This window comes from Salmo salar, chromosome ssa01 (assembly GCF_905237065.1).
Source record: "Salmo salar chromosome ssa01, Ssal_v3.1, whole genome shotgun sequence".
Lineage (NCBI taxonomy): Eukaryota > Metazoa > Chordata > Actinopteri > Salmoniformes > Salmonidae > Salmo > Salmo salar.
The window spans coordinates 145815349-145828088 of NC_059442.1; the positions used below are offsets into that span (position 1 = coordinate 145815349).

Consider the following 12740-nt stretch of genomic DNA (forward strand, 5'->3'; position numbering starts at 1 on the left):
CCCTCTTGTGGCTATGAGAACAATGTGCCGGTGATTATTTTCAATAGGACCTCTTCCATTTCTATTTTAAAAAGGCAAGTCAGTTAAGAACAAATTCTTATTTACAATGACGGCTAGGAACAGTGGGTTAACTGCCTTGTTCAGGGGCAGAATGACAGATTTCTACCTTGTCAGCACAGGGACTCGATCTAGCAACTTTTCGGTTACTGGCCCAATGCTCTAACCACTAGGCTACCTCCATACAGTGCACTAGGGTAGATGGGCAATCATTTTCACTGGAATGTTAGCAGCTATAGCTTCTTCTCGACCACACATGGTAAAGCTTGTTGACTCAAGCCTATATTTGGGTCAGAGGTACTTGGTCAACATCCATAATGTCTTGGTTAACTATTCCATCCTCAACATTGCAACATTGCAACAACCCATTTCTCTCTCCATGGTGACACAGCATAAAACACATTTTCAAGTGAATTATTCCTGAACACCAAACTCCCAAGAGTATTGTCCCTTGTACAGGTGTCTATCAAATTCCATCAACCCTAGTAGTCACCATGTTAAACAGAATATTGAAATAAATCACAAGGACTTCACTATTTTTAAATGAACATCACTACCACTCAACTCAATGACTCCTCAACGCATTTCCCATCAGGACTAACATAGTTAGAGCTCCACACTGAATCAACTAACAGCATGGCATTGAATAACATCCCTGATTCCTAATGGATTGTCAACAGCTGTCATTAGGCTCCATTAGAGAGCTTCATTAGCTTTGCTTAGACCCCTATGCATCATCCCTCCCCGCACCCCGTCTCTCCCCATCTCTAGAGGGTCTCCCTGTTCCCAATGTCCAGCTCCTTATCTATTATTAGCCTCTAGGTCTGACTATGGAGGGGTCAGTTTGACCACAGCTTTACCTGCTGTTGATGACCACACGTACACATGGACCCAGGTACCTGTCCCTGTTTCTGGGTAGAGCTCTGCCCTCAGTACATACTGTGTGTATACATATCCAGTTCTCCTGACTGGTTGCCAGCCTTATTACCAGACAGGGCCCATAGCTCCAGTGTTTACCTATGGAAGTGTATGCCTTGATGTCAAACACAGGCTTGTCTTACACACACAAAGAGTACTGTTCACTAACTGTACTCACCTAGCTACTGTTATTTACCTACCCTGTCACCTCTGCTCCTATTGGCGGCCACTGTAAAACCAGTGAATAACAGTACTACTCTTCTCTTTCTGAGAAGATACACATTGTACCTGGCACCTTAATTGGGGAGGATGGCTCATAGTAATGGCTGGAACAGAGTTAATTGAATGGTATCAAACACATCAAACACAGTTTCAAATGCTTAATACCATTCCATTGACTCCATTCCAGCCATTCTTATAAGCCGTCCTCCCCTCACCAGACTCCTGTGGAACCTACCCATGACAACTTTACCTACTAACCTACAAAGCATGGCACCTACACTCACATATCTGTGTATTAGCGTGTGTGTGCGCGCATGCGCGTGTGAAAGAGAAAACAAGAGGTAGTATGCTCATGTATGCGAGTGTGTTTGCATTTGTGTACATTTCTAAATGTATGTATTACATGTTGCTGTGGAGAGTGTATTTGCTTATTTTGTGTATTCCAGTGGAGGCTTCTGAGGGGAGAACGGCTCTTAATGACTGGAACGGAGCGAATGGAATGGCATCAAACCATGTCTTTGATGTATTTGATACCATCCCACCTATTCCCCTCCAGCCATTATCACAAGCCCGTCCTCCCCAATTAAGGTGCCACCAACCTCCTGTGGTGTATACTGATGTGCATCCTGCTGCTCTCTCATACATAGTCTAAGACATCCGAGTTGCTAGATTTAATAATGTATCCGTTTCGGCTCCACTGGGTCACATAAGCCTCTCTCTGGCCCTGCTGTGTCTGGATGGGTTCATCTCTCCATGGACAACAGTCTCTGTCTACATGTGTACTGGAAAAAACATCCATAAGCTTCCTCAATAGATACAGCCTATGGAGATAAGAGATAAGATCATGCTAAAAATAAGCACAAATAAGTTTAGCACATAAAAGGAACATAAAAGGTAAGGCTTTGGATGGTGACATGTCCGGATTGCTCTGATTAGGAGCACATCTCCATTGATGTACACCTCATCCTGTACATAGGGGCTGCATCCCAAATGGCACCATATGGGCCCTGGTCAAAAACAGTGTGCTATATACAGGTTGTCCTGGATGCAGAACTGAGCGATTTCCCCTTAGATAGGCTAGCTGTAAAGTCAAAATTGGCTATATTTTAAAGATTCATGAAAAAGTGGTCTTAATTTAAGGTTAGAGTTAGGCATTAGGCTTAGCAGTGTGGTTAAGTTTAGGGTTCAGGTGTGGGTAAGGTAAAAAAATTTTTTTTATGATTTTGTGGTTGTGCCAGCTAGTGACCACTCTGCAGAGCTGCCTCCAGAACAAGATTCATGACAAAAAAACGCTAACCTGTGCACTATATAGGAAATAGGGTACTATTTCAGACATAGCCAGCAGTCTCTGACCACAAGGTAGGCTCCCCACAGGGTCAGTTTGTTCTAGCCAGCCCTCACAGGTTTATGTAACCTAGTCCAGTGGTCTGTAGCACTCATATCACACCACCACAACACACTCAAACCACACCATAACACACCACCACAACGACCTGGCCTTCACAATACACACACACACCGCTTCTGCTTTGTATCAGAATTTCTGCAAATAAGACGCTCCTAGGTTGAAAAATTCCCTCCTCAAACAAAGTTCTCGCTCTCCTTTTCATCCGCTCTTATTTTTCTTTCTCTCATATCTCTCTGTGTGATGCCGTGACCCCTAATCTAATGTCCTCTGCTGCAGACCCAACTGAATTATTAATCCTGGAGAGAAACACACACACAGAGACAGAGAGAGACAGAGAGAGACAGAGAGAGACAGAGAGAGACAGAGAGAGAGAGAGAGCGACAAGAGAGAGAGAGAGAGAGAGAGAGAGAGAGAGAGAGAGAGAGAGAGAGGCAAGGTAGAGGTGGCAGGGTAAGAGAGAATATCTCCTAGTTCCTCTTCCTCTCTATTTCTCCTCTCCCTCTATTTCTTTCACAAACCATGGCATGCCTTGTAAAATCACCAGACAATAAAAATGAAAAATGTTATTTATTTCCACGGGGCAACGCTTTTACAGAATGAAATTAGATTGTATTAAGGAGCCAGAGAGAGTGAAAGAGGGAGAGATGGAAGGGGAGAGTAACAGAGAGAAAGGGAGAGGGAGAGAGATGGAAGGGAGTAAGAGAAGGACAAAGAGAGATGGAGAGAGAGATATGGAGATGCAGAGAGAGAGATATGCAGGAGAGAGAGATGCATGCAGTACTCTGGGTGATTAAATGCGGTGGTGATCTGTCTGTGGGCAGCAGGAGCGGGGATTAGAGAAACACAGGATCAAACTACAGCGCACAGAGAGATGGAGAAATAAGGACAGATTGATGCAGAGAGCAAAAGAGAGAGCTGAAGAGATCGAGGGAGAGAGAAGAATGGAGAGATCAATAGGGAGAAGGAGGGAGAGGAATTGATAAGGAAGGCGATAGAGTAAAGAATAAAAGAGGTATCGAATAAATATAGAAGAGGGAGATTGAGAGTGAATGCGGTAAGCAAGAAGGGGGACTGGGAGAGCGAGGGAGGAGGAGAAAGAGGAGTAGTGAGGGTTTCCTGTCTGTGTCACTGTGGCTCAGTGTGCCCACTCTTAAAGCACAGAGTTAGTTACTCATGGCTACACCGCGAACAAAGGCGCACACACACACACACACACACACACACACACACACACACACACACACACACACACACACACACTTCAAACGGCAGCCTCTCTGCATCAGCTCATGAACCACTTTGTGTGACCAAACTGTGTTTGACCTAAGCCCATAACCCATGTCTGGATGCTCAGAGATCTGTAGCTTGACACAGGATGTGTCCCAAATGGCACTCTATTCCCTACATAGTAAACTACAAAGGTGTCAAAGTAGTGCACTATGTAGGGAATAGTGTGCCATTTGGGATGCAGATACAACCAGGGAAAGGATGATGATAGATGTTCATTGAACATACGTAGAAAATGACCCTGTGCTGTTGAAGCAGCTTCATCAAATAAATTCAATAGCATCTTTCGTAAATTCCCCAAATCTCCTTGCTTTCCTACATTATAATGGAGATTGTGGGGCCGTTTGAGTGTGCATAATGTGTGTGTAATATCCAGACCAACATACCATGGTGATGGCGCCTCTTCCTTGCTACACACTGTCCTTCCTCGTTCTCCTCCAATGGGGTGAGGCAGGGGCCGCAGTAGGAGGTGCCAGGTTTGCAGAAGTGCCGCCCCTCACGGGCACAGTCTATGTGGTGCGGGCACTTACCCCCAGCTAAATAGAAAAAGAGAGCCAGACATTAGATAACACTTTTGCTCACCTCCTCTAACAGAACATACTGCATCATGGTCATCATGATTCTTATGGAGTGTGTGTGAGAGGACAGGAACATGAGTGTGTCACATCATCCCCCAGGTGTCATGACAAAAGAGGCTGCTTGGAGACAAGATGCCATGTAGTCATGACAACTGATTGAATTAAAGATGAATTGACGCACCAGTGGCAAACAACATTTTATTATGTACAACGTAGAGGGATTTCAAATTGCAAAGCCTTCTGACTGTGCTATTGTCTTCATTGCATGAACATTATTACATTACATTTAAGTCATTTAGCAGACGCTCTTATCCAGAGCGACTTACAAAATGGTGCATTCACCTTATGATATCCAGTGGAACAACCACTTTACAATAGTGCATCTAAATCTTTTAAGGGGGGTTAGAAGGATTACTTTATCCTATCCTAGGTATTCCTTAAAGAGGTGGGGTTTCAGGTGTCTCCGGAAGGTGGTGATTGACTCCGCTGTCCTGGCGTCGTGTATCATGTATCATGAACATCATGTATTGGTTAGAACTCTGTTTTCAGACACAGACCCCAACTATTGTAATCACATTGTGCTGAATTTAAAAACAGTTACCAGGGAACTGAGGAGAGCTGCTGAGGGGAGGACGGCTCATAATAATGGCTGGAACGGAGCGAATGGAATTTCATACCATTCCACTTATTGTGGTCCAGCCATTACCACGAGCCTGTCCTCCCCAACTAAGGTGCCACCAACCTCCTGTGACACACACACACACACACACACACACACACACACACACACACACACACACACACACACACACACACACACACACACACACACACACACACACACACACACACACACACACACATATTCACCTGTTCCCTGGCTCTATTGACCTTAGAAAAAGTAGTCCTTCCAACCAGCAGTGTCATCTATCAAAATGATTGAAAGAATATACAATTACACCTTCAAGACCTAGATCATGATGTTCTGCTGATCAGGATTATAAACCAGGTTGACAGCATGAATGCTTGAATAATTCTCCAATCTGTGATTATCAACATCCCTATCTAGCCATACCATAGATATCTAATGTGTAACCATTGGCTGGGACACACACACACACACACACACACACACACACACACACACACACACACACACACACACACACACACACACACACACACACACACACACACACAGAGAGAGAGAGAGAAAGTGGGTCACAAGGTGTATTTTGTTGCAGAGGGTAGGCAAGGACATAGCAATAGACTTAGCAGCCTATTTCTTTTTCCTTTTTTACCTTTATTTAACTAGGCAAGTCAGTTAACCTGTTATGGCTAGGGGGTAGTATTTTCACGGCTGGATAAAAAACGTTCCCCGATTTAATCTGGTTACTACTCCTGCCCAGTAACTAGAATATGCATATAATTATTGGCTTTGGATAGAAAACACCCTAAAGTTTCTAAAACTGTTTGAATGGTGTCTGTGAGTATAACAGAACTCATATGGCAGGCAAAAACCTGAGAAGATTTCATGCAGGAAGTGGCCTGTCTGACAAGGTGTCGTTCTTCTTGTCTCTGTTTATTGAAGAGTGAGGATCTTAGCTGTCCCGTGACACTTCCTACGGCTGCCATAGGCTCTCAGAAGGCGGCAAAACGCTGAATCGTGGCTTTGCAGGCTCTGGCTGAAACAAAGTAGCGCGTTTGGGTAGTGGCTGGTTACAGTACTGTGAGACTCAGGCTCGTGCTCGCGTCGACCGAAAGCTTTGTTTTCTTTCCTCTGTTTAGCTAAATGGACATTCCCGGTCGGAATATTATCGCTTTTTTTACGAGAAAAATGGCATAAAAATAAATGTTAAACAGCGGTTGACATGCTTCGAAGTACGGTAATGGAATATTTAGATTTTTTTTGTCACGAATTGCGCCATGCGCACGACCCTGATTTACCATTTCGGATAGTGTCTGGGACGCACGAACAAAACGCCGCTATTCGGATATAACGATGGATTATTTTGGACCAAACCAACATTTGTTATTGAAGTAGCAGTCCTGGGAGTGCATTCTGACGAAGACAACAAAAGGTAATCAAACTTTTATAATAGTAAATCTGATATTGGTGAGTGCTAAACTTGCCGGGTGTCTAAATAGCTAGCCCGTGATGGCTGGGCTATGTACTTAGAATATTGCAAAATGTGCTTTCACCAAAAGCTATTTTAAAATCGGACATATCGAGTGCATAGAGGAGTTCTGGATCTATAATTCTTAAAATAATTGTTATGCTTTTTGTGAACGTTTATCGTGAGTAATTTAGTAAATTGTTAGCAAATTCCCCGGAAGTTTGCGGGGGGTATGCTAGTTCTGAACGTCACATGCTAATGTAAAAAGCTGTTTTTTGATATAAATATGAACTTGATTGAACAAAACATGCATGTATTGTATAACATAATGTCCTAGGTGTGTCATCTGATGAAGATCATCAAAGGTTAGTGCTGCATTTAGCTGTCTTCTGGGTTTTTGTGACATTATCTGCTAGCTTGAAAAATGGGTGTCTGATTATTTCTGGCTTGGTACTCTGCTGACATAATCTAATGTTTTGCTTTCGCTGTAAAGCCTTTTTGAAATCGGACAGTGTGGTTAGATAAAAGAGAGTCTTGTCTTTAAAATGCTGTGAAATAGTCATATGTTTGAAAAATTGAAGTTTTTGTATTTTTGAAGAATTTGTAATTCGCGCCACGCCTATCATTGGATATTGGAGCAGGTGTTCCGCTAGCGGAACGTCTAGATGTAAGAGGTTAAGAACAAATTCTTATTTTCAATGACGGCCTACCGGGGAACAGTGGGTTAACTGCCTGTTCAGGGGCAGAACGACAGATTTTTACCTTGTCAGCTCGGGGATTCGATCCAGAAACCTTTTGGTTACTGCCTCAATGCTCTAACCACTAGGCTACCTCCCGCCCCAGAGTGGTACAGTAACCATGGGCTATTACAAGTGCACAGTACAGAAGGAGGGTATTCATAGAAACTCATGCCCCCTAGGCTGCTGCAGAACTACAACATCTGTCGCCATAATGACCTCCATGGCAACAGGATCTCTGACATCAGGAGCGAGTCACAGTAGTGTTTATGTTAGTGTGTACTGTATGTCAGTGGAGGCTGCTGCGGGGAGGACAGCTCATTAGAATGGCTATATAATGAGTTCCACTTATACTGCTCCAGCCATTAACATGAGCCCATCCTCCCCAATTAAGGTGCCACCAACCTCCTCTGCTGTATGTGTGTATGTCATAGGCTGTGTCCAAAATCTGGATTGCCCACTACTTACTGCATACTGTGTACTAATCTTACAACATACAGTGGGGGAAAAAAGTATTTGATCCCCTGCTGATTTTCTACGTTTGCCCACTTACAAAGAAATGATCAGTCTATAATTTTAATAGTAGGTTTATTTGAACAGTGAGAGACAGAATAACAACAAAAAAATCCAGAAAAACGCATGTCAAAAATGTTATACAATTATTTGCATTTTAATGAGGGAAATAAGTATTTGACCCCTCTGCAAAACATGACTTAGTACTTGCTGGCAAAACCCTTGTTGGCAATCACAGAGGTCAGACGTTTCTTGTAGTTGGCCACCAGGTTTGCACACATCTCAGGAGGGATTTTGTTCCACTCCTCTTTGCAGATCTTCTCCAAGTGATTAAGGTTTCGAGGCTGACGTTTGGCAACTTGAACCTTCAGCTCCCTCCACAGATTTGCTATGGGATTAAGGTCTGGAGACTGGCTAGGCCACTCCAGGACCTTAATGTGCTTCTTCTTGAGCCACTCCTTTGTTGCCTTGGACGTGTGTTTTGGGTCATTGTCATGCTGGAATACCCATCCACGACCCATTTTCAATGCCCTGGCTGAGGGAAGGAGGTTCTCACCCAAGATTTGACGGTACATGGCCCCGTCCATCGTCCCTTTGATGTGGTGAAGTTGTCCTGTCCCCCTAGCAGAAAAACACCCCGAAGGCATAATGTTTCCACCTCCATGTTTGACATTGGAGATGGTGTTCTTGGGGTCATAGGCAGCATTCCTCCTCCTCCAAACACGGCGAGTTGAGTTGATGTCAAAGAGCTCCATTTTGGTCTCATCTGACCACAACACTTTCACCAGTTGTCTTCTGAGACATTCAGATGTTCATTGGCAAACTTCAGACGGGCATGTATATGTGCTTTCTTGAGCAGGGGGACCTTGCGGGCGCTGCAGGATTTCAGTCCTTCATGGCGTAGTGTGTTACCAATTGTTTTCTTGGTGACTATGGTCCCAGCTGCCTTGAGATCATTGACAAGATCCTCCCGTGTAGTTCTGGGCTGATTCCTCACCGTTCTCATGATCATTGCAACTCCACGAGGTGAGATCTTGCATGGAGCCCCAGGCCGAGGGATATGGACAGTTCTTTTGTGTTTCTTCCATTTGTGAATAATCGCACCAAATGTTGTCACCTTCTCACCAAGCTGCTTGGTGATGGTCTTGTAGCCCATTCCAGCCTTGTGTAGGTCTACAATCTTGTCCCTGACATCCTTGGAGAGCTCTTTGCTCTTGGCCATGGTGGAGAGTTTGGAATCTGATTGATTGATTGCTTCTGTGGACAGGTGTCTTTTATACAGGTAGCAAACTGAGATTAGGAGCACTCCCTTTAAGAGTGTGCTCCTAATCTCAGCTCGTTACCTGTATAAAAGACACCTGGGAGCCAGAAATCTTTCTGATTGAGAGGGGGTCAAATACTTATTTCCCTCATTAAAATGCAAATCAAGTTATAACATTTCTGACATGCGTTTTTCTGGATATTTTTGTTGTTATTCTGTCTCTCACTGTTCAAATAAACCTACCATTAAAATTATAGACTGATCCTTTCTTTGTCAGTGGACAAACGTACAAAATCAGCAGGGGATGAAATACTTTTTCCCCCCACTGTACTATTTAGAACATACTGTTTAGTAAAAATGAATGCAGTAAGCAACAAATATCAGAATACTAGGCTCATTCTACTGAGAATGTGTCATCTAATCCGCAATCGCGTTGATTCCCACCATTTGTTAATTTTGGTATAGCGGGTCCCCTCAGCTGATTATCAGCCGTTGTCTCGAAAGACGATTCTATTGCTCAATAGTGTGTAGCGAATGCTGCTAGATGTGTACGACATCCTGGCATTTAAAGCCTATACATTTCACATACTCCAATCCAGTGGAGGCTGCTGAGGGGAGGACAGCTCATAATAATGGATGGAATGGAGTCAATGGAATGGCATCAAACACATAAAAGACATGGTTGATATCAATCCATTCCAGAGATTTTCATGAGCTATCCTCCCCTCAGCAGCCTCCACTGCTCCAATCTGTGATTGTCAACATCCCTATCTAACCATATCACCCCTTAGATCGCTCATGTTCAAGCATAGGCTATTTAGAATGCAAGTACGGGTTTTCGGACACGGCCTGAGTATTAAGTGTGTGCATAAAATAATTGGTGTTTTCACTTAAGGAGTGCACCACTAAGCCGTCCACCTCCAGCTTGCCTGCCTTCCCTACTCACTGGCCTGTCCTTCTGAAGGTGGCAGTGCTTATGTTACCCAGGCCACACTGGGATCATGCACTGTTGACTGCTCCCACATGTGATGTGGCTTTGGAGGCCACATATCCTGCCCTTTGAAGGATTTTAATCCCAACTTCCCTTCATGTATATCTCTGTTTGTCCACTTCTCTTCATCCGTGGTTCTTTTCATCAAATTGTGCCAGATCATTTTTCTTCTTCTTCTCTGTAGTACCAAATAAATATATCTGAAAGCATTGTTCAGATCATTATATCTGTGTTGCCTCTGTATGTTCTGTGGTGTAAGTATCATTAGCCTGCAGTAGTTTTCTTTTTAAGCGGGAAGTTAATGTTGCACAGAAAATTGCAGCCCTAAAGACTGTGATCTTTAAGCTTTACTAACACACACACACACACACACACACACACACACACACACACACACACACACACACACACACACACACACACACACACACACACACACACACACACACACACACACACACACAGAGTCCCCAGCTGAAGCACCACCTCTTTGCTGTGGGTCATGGTAGTGAATTAAGAGATAAGTGCATCATCAGCCCAAGGTACCACAGCATGAAGCAATTAAAGGAGAATAGTCTGAGTCACACCCAAGGCACTTCATTAAACCTGCGACTGAGGTGGGTGGAAAGAAAGAATGGTGAGAGAAAGAGAGGTGGGAGAGGCTTAATACAGAAGAGCTCATTGCTAGAGCACCACTTCTGAGGCATGTGTGGAGACACTGACAGTATGGCTAAAGGCTCTAGTCAAAAGAAGTGCACTATGTAAGGGAATAGGATGCACTGTGTCTATAGGGTCTTCATGACACCATCACTATCATCACTGTGAGACAGCGTCCTACGCACTTTCCCTTTTTGTCCTCATTTTGTCGATCGCCACAAACACAATGTGATTACAGAAGGAGAGAATGTCAATAAACTATAGGAGGTCAGGTTGTCACCTCACCATGCCTCCCATACCACTCAATAATTAGCAAACATGAAGATCTCCACGAGGGAGAGAGAGAGAGAGAGCGAGCACCATCCAGTCAGGTGGGACCAGAGAGGTGTAAATACAGTTATGTAACGCCAGAATAAGTCGATATGAGACATGAAAAATGACTATTCTAGCCATCTGCTGCCTGCCAGGCTGTGCAATCATAAACAGTTCCAAGAAGGGCAGACCAGCAAACAGTGCCATGACATGTGTACCACAGACGGTGAAAAACACTGATGTGGCAATGTTGACCGTTTATTGACTTAAGGTGGTATCATCAGAAGTCATGAGAAAAGCTGGAAAATTACACAAATCAGTACATAGGAGGAGTGGAGTGGGCCTCCTATACAATTACATTTTAGTCATTTAGCAGAAGCTCTGATCCAGATGAAGTGAGACAACCACATACTATATCAGTCAGAGTAAGCACATTTTCCTCCAAAAACGATCTATCGGCAAACTCAGAGAGAGGAGAGTCTATGGACATGCCTGGTGCCCAAAATGGATGACGTATGTACAGTGGGGGGAAAAAGTATTTGATCCCCTGCTGATTTTCTACGTTTGCCCAGTTACAAAGAAATGATCAGTCTATAATTTTAATAGTAGGTTTACTTGAACAGTGAGAGACAGAATAACAACAAAACAATCCAGAAAAACGCATGTCAAAAAAGTTATAAAATTATTTGCTTTTTAATGAGGGAAATAAGTATTTGACCCCTCTGCAAAACATGACTTAGTACTTGGTGGCAAAACCCTTGTTGGCAATCACAGAGGTCAGACATTTCTTGTAGTTGGCCACCAGGTTTGCACACATCTCAGGAGGGATTTTGTCCCACTCCTCTTTGCAGATCTTCTCCAAGTCATTAAGGTTTCGAGGCTGACGTTTGGCAACTCGAACCTTCAGCTCCCTCCACAGATTTTCTATGGGATTAAGGTCTGGAGACTGGCTAGGCCACTCCAGGACCTTAATGTGCTCCTTCTTGAGCCACTCCTTTGTTGCCTTGGACGTGTGTTTTGGGTCATTGTCATGCTGGAATACCCATCCACGACCCATTTTCAATGCCCTGGCTGAGGGAAGGAGGTTCTCACCCAAGATTTGACGGTACATGGCCCCGTCCATCGTCCCTTTGATGCGGTGAAGTTGTCCTGTCCCCCTAGCAGAAAAACACCCCCAAAGCATAATGTTTCCACCTCCATGTTTGACGGTGGAGATGGTGTTCTTGGGGTCATAGGCAGCATTCCTCCTCCTCCAAACACGGCGAGTTGAGTTGATGTCAAAGAGCTCCATTTTGGTCTCATCTGACCACAACACTTTCACCAGTTGTCTTCTGAGACATTCAGATGTTCATTGGCAAACTTCAGGCGGGCATGTATATGTGCTTTCTTGAGCAGGGGGACCTTGCGGGCGCTGCAGGATTTCAGTCCTTCACGGAGTAGTGTGGTACCAATTGTTTTCTTGGTGACTACGGTCCCAGCTGCCTTGAGATCATTGACAAGATCCTCCCGTGTAGTTCTGGGCTGATTCCTCACCGTTCTCATGATCATTGCAACTCCACGAAGTGAGATCTTGCATGGAGTCCCAGGCCGAGGGAGATTGACAGTTCTTTTGTGTTTCTTCCATTTACAAATAATGGCACCAAATGTTGTCACCTTCTCACCAAGCTGCTTGGCGATGGTCT

General features: G+C 44.1%; 1 protein-coding gene across 1 annotated transcript in view; it reads right to left on the reverse strand.

Annotated features, from left to right (window-relative positions):
- The window catches only part of LOC106567317 (neural proliferation differentiation and control protein 1), a 44636-nt gene that overhangs the window by 11571 nt on the left and 20325 nt on the right, over positions 1-12740 (reverse strand). The window contains exon 2 of the mRNA XM_014136454.2: positions 4279-4428. Coding sequence (XP_013991929.1) covers positions 4279-4428 — 150 coding nt within the window. The remainder of the gene's footprint in view (positions 1-4278; positions 4429-12740) is intronic.